At 45.4% G+C, this 19,888-nt stretch overlaps 3 protein-coding genes across 3 annotated transcripts; 2 read left to right on the top strand and 1 right to left on the bottom strand.

The window, feature by feature from the left end:
* The first annotated feature begins 1,339 nt into the window (after window positions 1–1,339).
* LOC100123567 (phospholipase A1) lies at window positions 1,340–4,505 on the top strand. Its single transcript, XM_001607171.6, has 4 exons — window positions 1,340–1,769; window positions 2,435–2,726; window positions 3,308–3,697; window positions 3,977–4,505. Exons 1-4 carry the CDS (start codon window positions 1,755–1,757, stop codon window positions 4,309–4,311), a joined length of 1,032 nt encoding a protein of 343 aa, XP_001607221.2. The 5' UTR covers window positions 1,340–1,754; the 3' UTR covers window positions 4,312–4,505.
* A 1,058-nt stretch (window positions 4,506–5,563) lies between these two features.
* Window positions 5,564–19,869, bottom strand: LOC100123573 (T-box-containing protein TBX6L-like). Its single transcript, XM_001607178.4, has 5 exons — window positions 19,484–19,869; window positions 15,269–15,428; window positions 8,974–9,298; window positions 6,888–7,034; window positions 5,564–6,710 (listed from the first exon to the last, which is right to left on the bottom strand). The coding sequence occupies exons 1-5, from the start codon at window positions 19,575–19,577 to the stop codon at window positions 6,114–6,116; spliced, it is 1,323 nt and encodes a 440-aa protein (XP_001607228.2). The 5' UTR covers window positions 19,578–19,869; the 3' UTR covers window positions 5,564–6,113.
* On the top strand, window positions 17,502–17,939 carry hmm867024 (Kazal type serine protease inhibitor-like venom protein 2). The gene is made up of 3 exons (NM_001170879.1): window positions 17,502–17,532; window positions 17,620–17,793; window positions 17,881–17,939. Exons 1-3 carry the CDS (start codon window positions 17,502–17,504, stop codon window positions 17,937–17,939), a joined length of 264 nt encoding a protein of 87 aa, NP_001164350.1.
* Window positions 19,870–19,888: the final 19 nt, after the last annotated feature.

Below are 19,888 nucleotides of genomic sequence, written 5' to 3'. Positions count from 1 at the left end.
TGTCGGACGTTAATAACCTATAAGAGTTATCATGTGGTAATTAAATTAAAAAGAATCTTAGACCCTTTTGATGTAATGGCGACACATGCGGTATAGGTATTTAATAGCCTTGTATTTTGCGGATTTATGTGTTATTTCCAGCGCGTTGAGTAAATCGATAATAGACGTAGCTATAAATCAAGTGAAAAAAATGAGGTTGATATAAATTCAGTTAATCGCAAATGATTTGTTTGGGTACTAGTAAGAGACGCAATGAATACCAACGATCCAAATTAACAGTAATATTATAATGGCATTTCCAGACGCACATTGGTTCGATCTAGCTTCCGCGTCACGCAGTGTGTCGAACTATCCAGAAGACGAAACGGTAACGTTACTTTTACCCGAAAAACAATATAAGAAAGACAAATAAAAATGAATAGAAAGTGGTCGCAGAAGCGCTGATGGACCGCGCATAGAAAGTGATTCACGCGTTGCATAATTTTTTTTTTCGAAAGATTCATTCAGGTAAAAAACAAAAATCTGAATCCGTGTGATATAACTCTTCGTTTGACGATTTGTCATTTTTCACCTTAAGATTGCGTACTTTCTTGTGCCTTTTTTTACCAATACAAATATAATAATTTAACATACTAGGCACAAATATATCGCTATTATTATTGTTGTTTTTTAAAGGCAACATTCGCCTTTACTAAAACAAAGCTACGGAGCAGCAAATACATCTGAAATATACTACTCTATCATCACAAAAAAATTTAAATAACTCATAGCACGCGAGCACAGCGTAATTAGCAAAAAAACTAGGTACTCAGCGTAACCTTGCAAAACAATTTCCTTTCAAATTGCTCATCACCACTTTAGCTTAATTCACGATCACGATTTTCTCCCCCACCAAAGCCTCGAGAAACTCTCCTCGTCTAAAGCAAACAAAGTTTCTCCGTGTGCTATCCGATCAGACCTTCTCAAATGAAAGAAACCCATAAAAACCGCTGAAACGAGGCGCTAATAAGTCCAGCACACTCCACCTCGAGCGTGTAATAATAGCAGCCGCGTCTTCGCAGGGCACACATACTCGCGTTATATTATACACCTATGTCTACGCATAAGGCCCATTAGCGGTCTAAACGAGCGCGGGACTTTCGAAACCGCAAACTGCGCTCGAAGATTCGCGACGAGACCGATCGTCATTCAAATGCAGATACCTAATACAAGCACTCGAAAATACCGCAGCAGTTCAAATTTCAGCGAGTACACTCATTCACACACGCGCACACGCCTGCGTACTCGCAGTAGGTTAAAATTTAAATGCGCCGGTAGCTTGGGGGCGAAAAAGTCCCGAGCGGAATATACGACATATAAAGTATTCTTCTCGCGAGAATATATGGAAGGGGGCTGCTGCTGCTGCTGCTGCTGCTGCTGGACAACGGTACCGTCACACACACCGCGGGATTATTATATACAATCGCGCATCTTCTTGGGCAAACGGTAAAGTGCGCGCGTGACGAAAGGGGCCTCACACGGGCCTTAAAAACCTTGAGTGGGGGGGAGCTGCGCTGGTCCGTGTCTTGCGCGCGCTTGCGGTCATTAGTCGCCGAATCGACGTCGACTTGCGCGTTTGCTTGCGCTGCTTTTCTCTGGGGTCGTTTATATTTACTGGGCCGTATACAGCCAGTGGAGTGAGTTCAGAAGATTTTCGAGGGTGCTGGGAGTGATTGAGATTATTTGAGTCGAAGGAAGACCTGAAGAAGGCAGCTATGAGTTTTGGAAGGGTAAGTGTATTTATTTTTTAAATAAATTAATTGAAATTTTAAATAAAAAAATTAATGTATGTGAATGCACAGGTGTATTTATTGAGGTAAGTAAACGCGATGTTTATTTGGCAATGGATTATATATTAAAAATCTTTAAATTTCTTACACTAAGTGAAAATTTTTAAAATCTTAATCAACCTTTCGTCATGTTCATTAGGGAGTGAACGTATTTGTTTTCTAATTTACATCATACTCTATCGAGCTAATGTTAAACGCATTTTGTAAGAGATTTCGCGAAACGAACGTAATCGTTACAAATAACGACTTTCCGTTTTGAAACAAAAATTACAAAGAACACTCTGCTCTGAATTATAAAAAAAAGACTCTTGCTTACCATTCATCATAATATCTTTCCACAACAGGAGAAAACCATAAAAAGCGCATAATACACGCACGTCCCATCGTGTCATCGCTTTCAGTCTGTAAAAGCCAATCTCAGCATCTCCAAAGGAAATCGTAAACTCCGAGTGTTAAAAAGGGAAATTCGTAGTCTCGCGCGTGTTGGTAGAAAACGCGACGCTTTCCTATTCATCGCGCGATACTTGCATGCAAAATAACGAAATGTCACGTCGTGCAAAACCTTTTCTCTTCCACGAACTCATGCAAAAACTCTCTTCGATCAGGCTATGGCGTCGAGTCTCCTCGTGTTGGGCCTTGTGAGCCTTATGACGGTCGAGTCGAGGGGCCCGATTCAGGATGCGATCAATAGCGGCGCCGCCGATGCTTATGATAAGGACAATTGCACCTGGAGACGGGGAAACGATCGTGATTCTTGCCCGGATCCCGATGTGCATCTCTATCTGTACACGCCGGGTAATCCCAAGAGGAGGCTTGATCCGAACCATGTGTCCGACTGGCTTAGGCAGGATTACGAGCCGACCAAGGAGAATATTATTCTTATTCACGGATATGCCGGTATGTGGATTTCTTTTACATACAATTATTTCATTCTACATTTATTATTGCATTATTGCGTATATTTAGTTTTTATTGTCCCTGGAATACTTGAGTAAAAATGGTCATGGTTTTATTAATTTTTATTCACGCTTTACACTGAAAATAATCCGCAAGAAGTGGAACACGGAGTTCGCGGTTTTTCCGCATGAATCACGAAGTCGTTGCATAAAGATTTAAACGCTGCTTTTCTGCATCGAAAGATAGGCCGGAGTTTTTATTCAGCGCGTTTATAACACTTCGATTCCCGGGAGTTATAGTTAACATTGAGCAATTGATTTGCATAAATTGCCGCTAGTCATCTTCTATTGAGCGACTCGTGCGCGCGCGCACGAGCAGTTACTCGATTAAGAATTTTATTTTGTCTTCGAGCCAAAACGTTCTGTACATAATAATACGACGCGATGAAATATAGAGTTAGAAGATCGAAAGAAGTAATACATTTTTTGTTGGATAGCTATATATAATATACTGAAATCACGTAATAGTAAAGTATTCCAACACGTCATCAATATGTTCTAAAAAATTATTCCATTTAACAGGTGGCGAAGACGCTCTTCCCATGGCAGTCCTCCGAGACGCCTACATCCGCAACGGTAGCTACAACGTCTTCCTCGTGGACTGGGGCGCGTTATGCGCAGCTCCTTGCTATCCAGCGGCCGTCTCGAACATGCGTCCGGTCGCCCGCTGTTTGGCTAACTCGTTAACTGCTCTACGTAATCACGGTCTACCGATCGGTAGGACGAGCTGCGTTGGTCACTCGCTCGGAGCCCATGTCTGCGGTATCATGGCCAACTACCTGCTCTTCCGGATGAGCAGAATCGTTGCCCTGGATCCAGCGAGGCCTCTCATCAGGCCCGGCCTGGTCAATAGGCTCGACAGCGGCGATGCAGACTTCGTCGAGGTCATACACACGAACGCCGGCTATTACGGTGAGTCGCGCGACTCGAATGCTTAATTAGGCTTTGCGGTATTTGTGTACTATTTTTGTATGCTTGTGTGCAGCGTATGTATATGGATGACGATATGAACTACCGGATGTGAGAATGAGTTTTATGGATTTGTGGGGGAAGCGGAGAGTTTGTGAATTAATTGACCCGTGTTTGAGAAACTAACAATTTTGAAACACTAAAAACTAGCAAGTGAGTGTGGATTTTTATATTCATCATAAAAAAAGCAATAGCAGTATAACAAAGAAATTAATTTTTTAGGTGAACTTGGAAAAGTTGGCCACGTAGACTTCTGCGTGAACGGCGGAAAGTCACAACCCTTCTGCGAGAATCGCCCAAACCACGAGCTCTGCAGTCACGTCTGGGCAGTTTGCTATATGGCCCAGAGCGTCGACGGCGTTCATGATATGATTGCCGAGCCCTGTTCCAGGCGATGTCCTTCTGGTCCCAGAATAGCACCGAGATCAGGAGAAGTTCTATTGATGGGACAACATACGCCCAGCGGTTCAAAAGGGTCGTTCTGTTTGACGAGCTACGATCCGCCCTACTGTCCAAAATTCTACAATGGACGTGGCGATGACAGATGTTGTATCTAAGATAGTAGACGTTGATTTTCGTAGAGGAGGAACATGTATCTCTGGGATTTCCCCGCGATAAGTAAATATGCATTGATCTTGGGAAAACTTTACTGATTGTAGAGTCGAAGGAGGAGTGTACAGTTAATTTAAGAGCGATGTTTATGTTAAGGTTGAAATAAACAAAGAAATTAGTTTTAAGAATGAAAATGAAATTTTTAGTACCGATTACTTGCACGTGCCATTTGCATCTAACTTTATAATTTTTTGTTATATTCCGTCGAACATTTTGAATTAAAATCCCACTTTTGATGTATAATAGTTTCAGCAATACAAAATGCATCTTACAGAAATTTAGTGTATAGCAATGATACGCTTTTAGAAAATAATCACTTTTTTCTCAGAGTAGTCTAAGTAACTATTGTCGTAAAAATATGTAATTCAGTATAATATAAGGTAAAAATAACGTGTAGAATTTTTATATCTTAATATGAAGTGTAGTTGATACAACGTTAACGGCACACCCCTATACCAAGTACATATCTTTTCAGTATGATTATTCACATTGTACTAATAATATTATAGATCGTATTGATTATGCGTGTATGTAAGCATCACCGAAATCTCATCTTTTTAACGTAACGTTAAAAATCATGTAGGTTATTGTGCAGTTTTTATTCTTCATCATTAATAGTATAGTTAGTATCAAGATATTTGTAATGATCATTTATTCAATTTAAAACTGAGAATTGAACAAGGGTTACTGACTGTTGATAAATTAATTTTTTTTCTACACTTTTATTGAAATCATTTTTATTTATTTAACGATTTTTTATCATTTAAAATATAATACGGTAACTTTTTTTTGCACAGACCGTTGACTTAACGATAAGAATTAAAATTATTTCATAAACTTTGTACATGAATTTCTTGCAATCAGATTCCAGCCTAGATTGATATTTATAATTTTACGAGTACTTATTTACAATTTTTTAATAATTATTCTATCAATTCCAAGAATTTATCGAATGTATAAAAGTGTGAAAAACTTACATTTTACTATAATCAGCTTCTTAAGAGAGCTTTGATTGTCTTACAATATATATTTACAATTCGCGTTGAATGTGTACAATTATTCAGTATTTTAAAAATATAATAAAAATTCAATAACAACTGCAGAGAATCTCAATCATCAAATCTTTTTCGATTTCGATTCCCATCGCCCAAGTTTTCGCTGCTGATTGGCACTATATATAAAGCGACTTAAAAAAACTTTTTTTGAATTCATATTTTTATTTCTTTTCAAACAGTAGCAGAATCCAAAATATTTCTAAGTTTAACAATATATAACATCATTTATTATTTATTAAGTTCACAAAATTTATCTGTCTCTTTCACACAAACATGTAAATTTCACATATGCACGGGAGAATACATCTCTTTCTTGAGCAAACATATCGTGCTTTCTCCATTTTCTTCGAAGAAAGTGCCAAGTCAAAGTTGACTCTCCCTTACGCCGAATGACAACACACTCATACAGACCTTCTTTTTTTTACATTTATAATAAAGGGCATCTGTAAAATAAATTATAATTGTATAATAATACAAAGTTAACATAAAAGTCTTACAAAAAACTTACGCCTATTAAAAATAGCTATCATTACAACAACATAAATATTACACTATACACTTATTACTTTAATTATCACGCATAAAATATACGAAAAATCTCGCTATTCCCTAAGCTTCCTTAGGAAAAAGAAACTTTTGTTTATCGATCACATCGCTTTTAAAGTATAATCCTATAAACTACATAATAAAATCTAAATAGTTCGTCTGTAGTCCATGAGCAATGGAAAGTGTTGCGCGACGTATCTCTCACGCATCTTCGCCATTTCTAGGGCCATAATTGCATGATAATGCACCGGTTGTACCCCCATATAATTCGCGTACTGTGCAGACATCCTCAAGGGAACCTGCGCTGTCACCGGTAGTGATTGTGGTACTGGTAGACTTTTGACGGTTAACCTATTATTGTTCAACGTCGTCTCCTCGGAATCGTCCGCCCAGGGTCTGTGTAATCTAGGCTGTGTCTCTCTTCTGGGCTCAGGAACCACTGGTACCTCCTGTAGCCTCTGAGTTGGTGGGGTTGGTTCGTTTTCGTAGTTACCCACACTGGACCTTTCATCGTGATGTAGTCTTGCTCTCTTGACCAAAGGACTATCACTGGACTCGTTGTGGTCAGAGTCGGACAAAGAGGCATTGCCGTCTTCTTCATCGTGGGAGGATATCTCCGAAGTCGACGAGGAATTGCAGCCATCCCTGCGCAGACGCTTGCGTTTACAGGATGACTGTCCTTCAGTGCGGAAGCCCTTGGCGAACGGGTTATTGTCGATCTTTAGCTTGGTGATGTTCTCGTTCTGGAAGAGGAGACGATTGAGTTAGTTAAGAGGGGTGACAGATCAGGACACGAATTTCGCTGCGTCATGCGGCTTGATTTGGGGGAGACTTGCTTGTCGTATATGTGATCATTTCGCGGGTGGCCTCTTTTAAATTGGTTTTAAATATAATAATTGTAGGTGGGCGACGATTCTTACCTGATATGCGGTGACGGCGATGAATTCTGTCTCTTTGAATGTGAACACGGACGACGGATTTTTGTACAAATCTTGTAGGTTGGTGATCTCGTCGCAGCGGACGATCAAGATACGAGGGACGTACTTGTGCATGGACGTCAAGAGCACCTGTAATCAAAAACGAGGAAACGTACATTAGCAAAAAAGAAGCTTATATTTTTCAAAAGTTAAACAGAGCAGAAAGAAGACAGCTACTGGAAATAATTACAAATTAGCGCCCGACGAGCTAATCAACACATTCGCAGAGACCAGGAAGCCTAAGAAGCATCCTGCACAGCCGTCTTTTTTACAAGCTCTTACTCGGAACACACTCTCACTCTCCCGCTCTCTCTCTCTCTCTCTCCCCCTTCCCTCCAAAAAAAGTCCCAGCTGTCGTCTAAACGTCCCGAAAAAGCTATGTAGGAATTTTATTAAAATCATAATTGGTTTGAGGAATTCGTCAAAGGGAACCGCTGGCAGATATATATCCAAGTTGGCGCCGCGGCGCGCTTCTCTGTCGTCCCCCCGCGATTCCCGAAAACCAGACTGCCTACAGTAGCATCGTGTATTCGTTCCCGGAAGATACGTCGCCGACAAATTAGATCAGCCCATGTATGCGGGGGAGCTTTTTACTACTTGCTGCCATATAAATATATATACCGAAAGGTGATACTCCTTTCTGCGACTTCTCGAAAATTCAGATACTGTATAATATTTATGCTTCGAGTGAGAAAACCGCATACACGAGAAGCTTGTTTTTCCCCGAGCTTTGTCTAAAGTATCCGAGTACGTTGAAAATCCCGAAACTCAATCCACAGTGGTGACCGCCCACATTGACCGTCTATACATTGTATATTCGGTGCCAACAGGACACTTGACACATTTTCATGCCAGCGTCACACACGCGGACACCAAAACCCACACGTCCCGACCGAAACATGTGAGCAGCTGGTGCAAGCAGACGTGCTAAAGCTGTCCAAACACATCTCACATGCGTGAGAGTGCGGATTTCGACTTCCGGACCCCCGGAAAACAACGAGTCGGTTATCAGTACTCATATACCTGATAGTTTTTTTCTCTCCCCGGGGGTACATAAGGTGCATAAATGTTGAGACACCTGGTGCGGCCTGCCTCGACGATTTTTCAAATTGAGTTTTTCAAAGAATATCACTTTCGTCCATCTCTCCGCGCAGAGACTGAACGATATAAATCGCTTGTTCGGAAAACGGGCTACGCTCGGATGTATAATTATACAGAGCAATCGGAATGTTTGGAAATTTGAATAATCACACTGAGAGAAGAGAGACTCGTAAGACATGGCGCCAAAATATCGAAGGAATTCCCCGATGCTCTCTCGCATCCATCTCTGGAATGAACTGATCGTTTGGGATATATATCTGCGACGGAGTAGAGACTGTATGCAGCCGAAGAATGACAAACGCGCGAAGCGAGGAAAAAGGGTACCACAGGGCGGTCAGGCATAATGAGGCGCCCTACCAACCCGCTATGACATTGATGAATCTGTCTGCGTGATTGGCGTGTGTGCGCACGGAAAATACGGCGTCTAGGGCTAGCTTCATTACCATTTTTTAAAAGCCTAAGCAGACGTCCATAAACTGGAGATTCGACTTGCTTCCACACGTATCCCGCCACACACGAGCACAGGTAGAAGCGTTTTACGTATACGATATTGAGAAACCCAAAACTATTGCATTCACGCACGGAAATATGCATCACAGCAGCCGTTATTCAGTCTCGATGAAAAAAAAAACCGAAACAGGTGCCCCCGCGGTCGCATCCCACCCATCAGATCCCCCCAAACATAACACTAACTCACAAAGAGCGAGTCCACACCCTCCGACAATTATCCATCCTCTCCCTCCCGAAAAAAAGAAATAATTATGTCCGCGCGGCTACCTGACGCGATATCCCACATCCCTAAAACAATGCCTCATAAAGAGAGTCACGACAGAGAGAGAGAGAGAGAGGGGGGGGGGGAGAAAAGAGAAAAGAAAAAAAAGGTAGAAAGTGGGCGGAGAAGCTCGCGCGCCGGCGACATATAACTCACGTTGCTGTGCTGCTCGACGACGTTGTTCGTGAGCTTGAGCTTGGAGAAGCTGAGCGGGTGCTGCATCCAGTGGGCGCCGGTCGCCGGACTGTCGGGATGTATGTAGAGTCTGCGCTCGAGCGACGGCTGCGGCTCTGCTGGGCCCGCCGACGTCCATCCCCTTGGTCCTGTCGTCGTGGCTGCTGACGTTCTGTTGCCGCTTGAATCCACGCCCCCGGTGTACTTGTGCCGGCGATCCGATGCCAGATCCAGCTCGAGTAAAATGCAGTAGCGACTGCGACGCTCCAGACCGCTCACGGATAGCTGGATCGACGGGAACATGCGTCTGGAAAAAAGAAAGTCGGATGCGTTAAAGTGGCTGCACTTGAGCTTCTGGGGACGTAATGAGGCTTCTTTCCGGTTGTCGAACACGACTGCGCTGGAAGCGCATGGGTGGTATGCTACGCCAAGGATGAGATTATGCTTGATTACAGGGCGATCGGTTCCACGCCGCGGAGGAAGGAAAGGATTTTTTGAACAAGTTTTTCTCGACTTCCTTCAAAAAACGCCGAACTTTCTTCATCTGATGCTGCGCCGCCCGGGCTGTCATTACGCTTATTATAAGCTAGTCGAAAAAAAATTACACGCTGTCCTATATTATCCATCTTCCGAGGTTACACACTCGGGGCAAAACAAAAAGCAGAAGGATCCACGCCCGCTTAGCGAAAAAGTCTTACACCTGACCGCAGAGGCCCCGGCTCTCTTCCGAGTTTCTCACACGCGATGACTCAGAAAACGCGCAGAAAATCACATAGCCCGGCCGGCGCTCATCATGAAAAATGAGCGTCTAACGAGATCTCGACGAACGCCCCGCGCGCGCGTTCGCCATAGCAATTAAAATTTTCGAAAACGAACTACACGTCCGAGTCCCAACGATTTGCCTAATGGCCCGGCGCCTCTTGGCGCCTCCGGCTCACTCACTCACCTTTATCGAGACGAGAGCATAGTCAGTGTATACGCGGCGCGCGCGTGCGTCAACCCGTGGAATTTCCGGTCTCGAAGAATTTTCCCGACGCGCTGCAGAAAATCGTTCCATCTCCCTCAGGTACATGCGCGCGCCTGATTACAGAGGGCACATTGTACGGTCCCTGATGCTCTGCTCGAGGGTTTTTCCCGTGTGCGAGCTGCTTATCCGCTGAGTGTTTCCGGTGCAGCATGTGTTGCGCACAGTGGGATTACGTATGCTCGGAAGATTATGCGGATGGGAAACTTTTCCCGGCGCGCGTGCGGGGAAATTCGCTCACGGTGTGCGGCTCAAGAAGTTAATGTCCCCTGCCACCAGAAGAATAATAACTCGTAGGAGATTTGGCCGGTGCTTTGGGGAAAAACTGGAGCAGCGAGAGATCGAGCATTATCGAGAGCCGAGATCGTTGTTCAAACAGTCCTGAGTGGAACGACCACCTCGACGCACGTACGCGCACTCGAGAGTAAATTAGGTCCGGGTTTTTAACTGCTTGTTTCGACGGTGACTCGCAGAAAACGCCGAGGAGGAGAGAGCCACTCGACTGCGGGTTTAAGTAATGCCGCAGTGCAGAGAGCAGTGTTTTGCCAAAGTCAAAAGTCTCGGGGATAAGGAAAACCCCCGAGGTTGAGCGAAAAGATCGCATCGGCGGACGGCTCGGAGGAAAACGAGAAGGGATTAGCGAGGTTTTTCCTTTCGGCTGTTTTGGATATCGTATGGGAGTTTAATTTCGGGGGGTGTGCGTGCGCTCGATATCGAGATAGGACGCGTTTTCGTGTAGAGTGAATTTTGAGGCAACTCGATGAAATTTGTTGAAAAATTTTCAACGAAGAACGGAAAATGTTTGCAACAAGGAGAGCATAGAGTTAAAATTTCATCAACAAACATCTGTAAGCCATTACAGTCCCTCGCATCATCTTGTTCCAACAATGACTCGCAAAATCTTGAGTGTCCGGCGGCCGCCCCCAAGTCAAGGATGCGGGGAAATCCCACAGTCCCCGCCAGTTGACAAAATTGCTCTCGTTTTCCCGACAGGGACAGAAATGCCTCGCGCAGGCGCCCTCACTCTCGAGATACGCAATCCTTTGATGTTATCTACATAGAGAGAGAGAGAGAGAGAGAGAGGGGGGGGGGAGCGCCGCTGCGCAAACAGTCGTGCGCACGCGAAACTCGGCTACATAATCCGTAAGTCAAGTCCGAAAAGTCAACGCCGAAGAAGAGAGGGAGAGAGAGAGAGTGCGGAGAGAATTTCCCAGGGCCCCGCATCGCGCAGACTGCACTCGAGGGAAAAGAAGAAAAGCTCACCTGAGTACCTCTAATTATGTTTGCTTTCGCATCTTATATACACGTGTTCTCTCCTGCGCGCAGATGTGTGTGCGTATACGTGAGGATTTCGGCTTTGTCGGCTGCAGCGGAATTAAAGGTCCTGTGCGTGCTTACATAAGTCCCAGGGGATGATGATGGGCAAATATATGTTTCGAGGAATCTTTAATTGTCCGCGTGCGGGCTGCCGCGGCTACATACGCGGGAAAATCGTGCATTTTTCTCCACCCGACGCGAGAAAATTCCGAGTGACACACGCGCTGCACGTAATCATCCTTTCTTTCCGAAGGTAAAAATGCGCCTTCGAAACGAAGAGTCGAAGGAGAGAGAGAGAGAGAGAGAGAGAGAGAGAGAGAGAGAGAGAGAGAGAGAGAGAGAGAGAGCCTCTACGGTCTCGAGACGGCGGCGACGACTCGTGGAGAATGCGAGATTAGAGCGCTGGCGCCAGGGCCCCAAGGCTCAAGGGCTCCAGACTGTGACGATTCGACTTTTCGGCTCCGCAGGCCGCCGCCTCTTCGGCGCTATCTACGGTCTGTATCGCTGCGGCGTATATGCGTCTGGCGGCGGCCAAAGAGAAGCTGTGAGTGTGTGTGCTGCTGGATGCAGTAGCTACCGAGTTTCTCTCGTATATATAATACACAAGCGCGCGCGCGCGCGTGAGCCTGCAGCTAATCACGGGCTGCATGACGGCATATATCTACAGGTGCATGTGAATGGGATGCGAAGAGAGAGGAGATACCGAGATAACCGGCGGAGCTTCTGTGCGCGCGTCCACTTTCTTTATTCTTGCCGAGATCTGTGAAAATGCTAGCTGCTACTTTGCATTCCCCTCTATACCGATGCGGTGAATTTTTCAGAAGCTCTCTTTCTCTTAAAAAGTCTCAGCTTCCTTCCTATATGTACACTCGATTTCGGGCGTCGATAAGAGAGGAAAAAAATTGGTGATGCAGACGCGTGCGCGAACACGTGTTTACCTCGAGTCCAGATGAGAGGAACCGCGCGGGAGAACGTCTATATTTTTTGCCGCGCGCACAAGGGTTGACAGTATAAAAACTGTATGAGTTGTTGAGAAAAAGAGAGAAGCGGTCCTCGAAATTTTTCCGAGAATCGTCGTGGCTTCGGAAAAAAGCGCGCGCTCGGTAGTAAAAAGAGAGGTAAGTATACAAAGAGAGAAAGACGCCCATCGCACGAAGATCGCACGAAGATCGCACGAAGAGGGCGCGAAAAAAAATCGAAGCGGAAATCGGCGAAGAACGAACAGCGATTTCCGACACATGATACAGCTGTGTACAGTAACGCTACGAGCGCTTCGCGAAAAGTGGAAATTCGTGCTGCGGAATACTGATCAGTTATACCCGAGAGAGAATACGACACATGCGCGGCACGTGGTTCTGCTGCAGTAGTACAAATGCCGTTGACGCCTCGGACCGCCCAGTGCGACACTGTAGACGATCCCCTTTTTTTCTCTCCTCTCTCTCTCGCAGCTTGCTGCACTTTTTGCAGCCGTAAATCACGCTGCGACCGAGGCCGATTGTTTTCGACTCTGTCTCTTCTCCAGAGAACTGTATACGATATTGTCTTCTGCGTGAAGGAGCTAAATGTGCGAGTCAGATGCTGTTTTGCCAAGTGCGGCCCACGCGATTATTTCCTGTACGGCTTTTGAGCGTTCGCGCGAATTTTCAGTGCGAGGAGAAAGCTACGCGCATAATACCGGAAGCGATAGGGGGTCGTTGCGGAATATTTTAAAAATACGTCTACAATGCGCTTCCTTCCGATAGAGATATTGTTGTATAGTCGTCGTATGTTTATCTCAGTTTTGGGAAACGCTTATCCTGCGCGCGCATCTAATCGACCTTCCGCGACCTGACTCACGCCGACTACCTCGAATCCTTAATCTAATTTCTCTCTCTCTCTCTCTCTCTCTCTCTCTCTCTCCCGTGATGAGCTAATAATAATGAGAAAAGAAGTCGTATAACCCGGGCCCGCCAATTAACGAATTCTTCTTGCTCCGCGTACTCGCGCGTTTGTATATACCTATGGAAACCATAAAACCGCCGATAAAACGTATGGTCCGAAACGAAATATAAAAGTAACGTGCATCGCGCTCGCGCGTCCTTTTCATCTCGGCGGCGAACGGCGACCGCAGCGATAATTTACGATTCACTATAATATGCTCCGCCCGAGCATAATTTTACCTTTACCAGCAGCGTTTGTGTGGACTCCGGAATTATAGAAACCGCAGCGAATATTCAGATTTACGTAATGGACACTCGCGTATAACGCAGCGGGACATCACAGATTTTTCAATGCTCGTTTATGTATTTAATGAACGCGGCTCACGCCTTTTTCCCTGTGAAGCGCCGAAAAGCCTTTTTTTCTTCTCCTCGACTCTCGACGAGAACGCTGCGCGTATTATATGGATATGTAAATTTTACTGCTTTTCGGATGTCATCGCTGTCGCCGAGATGGATAGTTTGATTTTCATTATAGATAACACTTTTTTCCTCTCGGACGTGTAGACTATGAGAAGGTGCGATGCTTTATTAAATCACGTATGCTAATGAGTTTCTTCGATCGTCGTTAAATCGAATATTCCTCTCGTCTCGGACTCGAATGAAAAAACACGCACGCAAGTATCCCGTTACACCGAACGGCGGGGCCAGCGCTCAACCCTTACACCTATAGTCATAACCCTATATACGGTCACGAACATAATATCGGGGAGAAAAATCACCGCGAAAATTTACAGTCCCTCTCGCCGTTAATTAGACGTGAAATCATAAGTCCCGAATAAGCTGCGGGCTATGTCCTATCTGCTCTCCGGATCTTGTCACAGATATTCCGGAGAGCGAGAGAGAGAGAGAGAGAGAGAGAGAGAGAGAGAGAGAGAGAGAGAGAGAGAGAGCAGCCCGTGCGGAGGACGACGAAGGCGAGCTAACGCGAGCTGACACGGGGCCATATGCCGGCGGCGCGAGCGAGCGAGCGGCACGCTCTAAAGACAAAGAGAAGTAGTCCGAGGCGCCGGCCGGCCGGGGACCCCCTGTGCGTGGGACAGTGTACCCGGCGGCTTCGTGTATATATACCTATACGTTGATTGGATTGGGCTCTCTTCTTTTAAGATGATTTTTTTCCCCCGACGAGGCGACGCCGCGGTGTCGCGTGCGTGTGTATGCGCGATCCACACGTCTGTATATAGTCGCGACGGCGGGAATTCCTCGGCGCCGGTGTGTATGATTTATGAAAAAAATCATCGTACCGCGAATTGTATTATTGCGTCGCCGCTTGTATTATAAATACTTACGGCGCTGCGTGAGAAAATTATAGCAGACACGACGCGGAGCATCTTCTCGAGTACACTATGTACACAGCGCACAACAAAAAAAGGACGCATCCGCACGCGGAGGACAATAGGCAGCGCACAATGCAGCGACACTTGCGGTTCGCAGTGTATCGCTTACACCGCGTGTACAGTCGGGACAGCTCTTACACGAGCCAGCAGTCATCAGATTATTGTGAGCGCGGCCGGGATTACGCTGTCTTCTCACTAAAGCCCCTACCGCCCGCTGTATATAGAGTACACCTTTAATGAAGTGCCGAGAGAGCAGCAGCAGCCCTATGAGAAAAAGTGGAGCCGAAGACGCTATGGGTATAGGTATACCCCGTCTATGCGCCGCGCGCCCCCGTCGACTTAATGCCATTGTTCTCGGACGGAGTGTTTTTCGACCTCGTTATATGCCGCTCGGGCGAATTTACACGTTTGAGCGAGCGCGTGCGGACGATTTGTCGCTTCTCGATTGTTTGAAATGTGTGCTGGGATTTTTTGCGTTCTAAAAAACCGGTGCAAAATTTACTGTCCTCACGATTCGGAAGTAAAAGTATTGTGTACTCTTTGCTCCAATGTCACGTTTTACATATTTTTCAATCTTTTTTTTATAAAAAAAATCAGAGGGATTTTTTCATTCTCAAATTTACCTTCCAGACTTGGTGATAATCATCTCTGTAGTCTCGGCATGAAATTGCTCCCAGAGCTTTCTGTTCTCCAGCTCCACCTTGACGTCCTCGGTTAGCTGAGGTCCGGCGGCCATAGTCGAGCTCAACATCGTCGGCCATCCGTTCGGGTTGGAAATCTCCTCTGAAAAAAGCAAGCAAACGACGCACATTAGATATCGATTTCGCGTTCATATGCATTTGCGGTCTGACGAAGCAGCAATAAAAGTATCCATTACGGAGGGATAATATGGTCACGGTGTAATTAGTCGACGGTGCGTCGGGTTGTGCCAAAATTTTACGATCGTTTCGTCACAGCCGATTTTCCAGGCTAGCCAAGAGCCATTAGCGCTGTCCCGGTCTATTACGCGTCCATTCATCTAATTACCTACTAGACATTATCCGAGCTCTCCAACTCTTTGAGAGGGGTGGGGTAAACGCGTTATATTGCGCTGCGTCTGCCGGGGAACGTATAAGAGGTGTCGCCGATCTTAATGTGCGATCGGCATTGGCGCCCCGAGACTTTACAGCGGAATACGCATATTTTCTCGGGTATACTAACAAGTGGAAAATCCGTCGCATTTCCTTCTTCCTTTTCTCTTTGAAAAAAAGAAGTCCATCAACGAAAGCGGTACCCCTCGAAAAACTTCTCAATAGTCTTCCTGCGTCCTGGGGGGCTTGAAAGAGCGAAAAAGCGGAAACCGGTCAGACGCGCCGAAAAATTTTCTCAACAAGTATGCACTCCACATATAATAATCCTTAGGCGGCGGCGGCGGACGCCAGGCGCATCTCCCTCTCTCCTCTTAGATGTGCATCGTCGACTTCCTTGGCGGGACCATAGCGGGGGTCCGTCGCCGCCGCTGAGAGCGGCGACGAGGTGTCGATGGCGGATTAACGCCACTGAATGGGATCGGTCCCGTCTTTCAAGTGTGTCCGGCGCATCGGCATTATCCCACTGTGGCAGGCCATGGCATAATTGCGGCAAGATCATCCGGAGAGTATAAGGGAGAAAGAGAGACGTTCACGGCCGGTAGATAACGATTGTCCGGCGGCACTTTTGATCTCCTTGCGGGATGTGTCAGGCAGCTCTTATTGCGCTGTTTCTCGCCTTTTTTCTCCTTCGGCTTCTTCTTCACGAATTTTGAGTCATAGTATATGAGCGTCGAATTAATCGACCTGTATAGTATCGATCGAGTTATATGGATTCGCCGGAGAGGAGAAATGTCTTCAGAGGAAGCCGCGAGAGAGATGTTCAAGGAATCCCCGTGTAGTCGATGAGATGCCTCCGCGGTGGTCTTTTAATTTATCTCATCTCTCTCCGCGGTTCCTTCGCTCGTTTTAATTGCTCGTCTACGGAAAAACGCGGAGAATTCGAGAAATGCGTATATTCCAGTCTCACAAATTGAATGCTAATGGAGTAGAAGATTCGCACCTTTCTACGAGTTACGAGCCTCATACGGAATTTTTTAACCAAACTGAAAATTTTTTTCTTGGTAAAAAAGAACTAGATGAAGATGGAACTTCCCAAACGAGGTAAACCGCGAAACTCGATCGGCGCGCGCACGCGCTTTGAAGTCGAAAAAGTCAAACAACCCGCGCGCGCGGCATCGGATGAGAAAAAAAGAGCGACGCCATCAAGGGCATGCGACCGCGAGAGCAGTTTTTCGGTCTTCGGCAAACACTATAACCGCCCGCTGTATTATTATAGACCTGATGGGGCCACGGAAAAAAAAAGTAAATTCAATCGTCGTTGCAGCCGAGCAGATGACAAACAAGACTCTGGGAAAGGCCGTAAAAATCCCGCGGGCTTCCGGAAACCGTGGACGCAGAAATTGAAGCTTGTTAAATTTTCGGGGTGGGTGGTGTCTTTTGTCTTTGGGAACGAGGGCTCCGTGTTTGTTTTACCGGCTCGTTTTCTCCCAGGGAAGATTTTTTTTCTTTCGAAGTGGATGTATCGATCGGAGCGTTCACCGATGACTTTTTTTTAGGCACGAGGGATTTGTGATCAAAAATGCACTGCGGCGTTAAAAAATGTATTCCGATATATAGATAAACTTTTATTTCTGTAACGGAGTCGTGAGCTTTGGCGAACACGTGTTCGGTCGCGTAACTGAAAATTTTGCTATATATATGCTCGGCGTATTATTGCTCGGAGTATCAGTAGCGCAAGACACGTTATTGAGTATAGTTAGCACAGCTAAACTAATCAACAAGCATGATGAAGTTAACCGTATTCCTCTTCGCGACCGGTAAGTGAAAAATATACATTTTCGATCGATTCGCATTACTTCGAAATTTTTTTCTCATAAAAGTGTGGTGACTTATGCGTTTTACAGCCCTCTTCTGCGCAATCGCCAACGTCAACGCTCAACTTGAATCGGACGATTATGAAGAAGAAGATGAGTGCCCCTGTATGACGCCGTTCAATTGGCTGCCAAAGTGCGGATCTGACGGACAAACCTATCCTAACGAGGAAGCTATCAAGTGCCAAAACGAGTGCAACGATGACCGTAAGTACCGGCTGTTTTATTTTTTCGAATGAGTATAATTATTATAATCATGCAATACTTTGGGAAATTTCATTATTTTTATTACAGGTGTAACTATTGCTCATGACGGCGTATGCGAAGGCGATGCAAACTTCGGACTTGTTTAATTCGAGTACATAGAAAAATAATGAAACGTATAGAACATCGACGTACTTTTTTACTCTGCAATAACGAATACCGAAGATCACGAAAATCGTGACCACCCGCTAATTCCTGCTCGAGGGAGCTTTGTATTTTTTCACGAACGCGCTAAAAATAAATCAATAAATTTTTGTTCAAGATAAGAAACTCCGTCGACTTCTCTCTACACCTACGTACCATCTCGGCCCATAAAATCGCGTCAGATCTCGAATGCTCGCACAGAGCCGGCACATAATCGGCTCGAAAATCTCGAACTTGTTTTCGTGAAAAATCTTCGAGTCGAGAGAAAAGTGTCTTCTTCCTTTCTCTCTTGTCTATTGCCTACGCCGAATGTAGCATCGCACAGCAGCAGCCCCTATAACACAGCATAGCCTAATGAGGCCCAAGCTACAAGCGGCCGAACACGAGAAAGGAAAGGTGCGACGGTACATCAGCCGTCTTGTCGTCGTCCTCGTCGTCGCTCTCCCTTTGAACCATACCGACCGAGATGTGACGACGAGCGGTGCCTGCACGCTTTAAAAGGCCGCGATAAAAATCGACGAACGAACCTGTTGAGATTTTTCCTCGGCTCCTCATCTTTATTGCTGATTCCAGTCACGGACGAATTGGCTTCCTGTGTACGGTAGCCGATGCTTCTTTTTTTACAATTTTTATCGAAATGTTGAATAAATTAACGTTTCAAGCAAAATAATAAAATGTCACGTTTTGGAAAATACTAAAAACGCCGTTAATCCGGGCCGTAAACATTTCGGAGGGGGGGGGGAGACGTCGATATTTAGCGTGTTTTACAGCCTATCTCGGAGCCGAGTACGAAAAAAAGGGAAGGCGCGCACGCGCGACAATGAGAGAAAAAAAAGGTCGACGGGAAGAAGAGACCCGAGCGGCGCGAAGAGTATATAAACGTCCTCTGGTTAATGACGGGTTAGCCGCTCTTTTCCTCTTTTTCCCCTTCCGGGCGAGAGCGACGCGTTTGACGTGGTTTTAGTCTCTTGTACTTGTACTACATAGCGAAGTAGAGGATGAAGAAGAAGAAGAAGAGGAAGGAAAGTTTGATGAGGTGATTATGAAATCGCGACGATGATTATTGTGCAATCATCGGTAGCGCTAATTACGGGGAGGCGACGCGTCGTTTCCTCCGGTTTCTGTGTCTTTCGGCGGCTTTTTTTTACGTGGTCCCTTTTTTCTAGGAGGAAGGCTTGAATTACCGGAGAGAGATTGGCTCGGAGAGCGATTCGCTTTTTGAAGCACGTGGGCGAAGGCGAGCGAGCGCTTGATGAGAATCGTATTTTGCGCGGTTCTCTGATGCGACGCTATTTACTTCGGTCGGTTGGGAACGGAGTGAATTGTTTATATAGAGTATAGTATGACCGATGCCGAAAATTTTGATTATGATAATTCGATGTTTGAAAAAGCAGCAGTGAATGACAGTAAAATAAAATTTTTGGCGAGATGGTACTGTCATTAAATGCTTAAAAATATATGTTGTTTATTTAAACGTAAAGATACGAACCTTGCTGATAGTGGTGATAGGCCATCTGGTGCTGTTGATACATCATCTGCTGATGAAGCTGTATGCTCAAAGTGTTGACAAGATTCATCGCCATGGCTCCTCACTCGAATAATTTTTCGATTTTCAAAAATAAACACCAAAGTCTCCTTTTAACACATGCACACACAAACTGTCTCAATCGTCTTTGAAGTAAAACCTGATGGTTCTTTCAATAGCAATTATTTTCGTTTAGTTTCACGAGTAACTCATCATCAACTGAGCATTCAGGAACTGCTCACGAAAAAAAGTACAAGGAACCTTACGGCTCGGGGCACCGTAGCTGACTGACACAAGAGCTTGTTCTCGCTTCACTCGAGAGAGAATTTCGGAGAGCGTTTGGAGTAGGTATACAACGTGATACTGCGA

This window comes from Nasonia vitripennis, chromosome 2 (assembly GCF_009193385.2).
Source record: "Nasonia vitripennis strain AsymCx chromosome 2, Nvit_psr_1.1, whole genome shotgun sequence".
In the NCBI taxonomy this organism is placed as follows: domain Eukaryota; kingdom Metazoa; phylum Arthropoda; class Insecta; order Hymenoptera; family Pteromalidae; genus Nasonia; species Nasonia vitripennis.
Note: the sequence above shows the minus strand (reverse complement) of the source record. Positions and strands in the feature narration are given on the sequence as shown.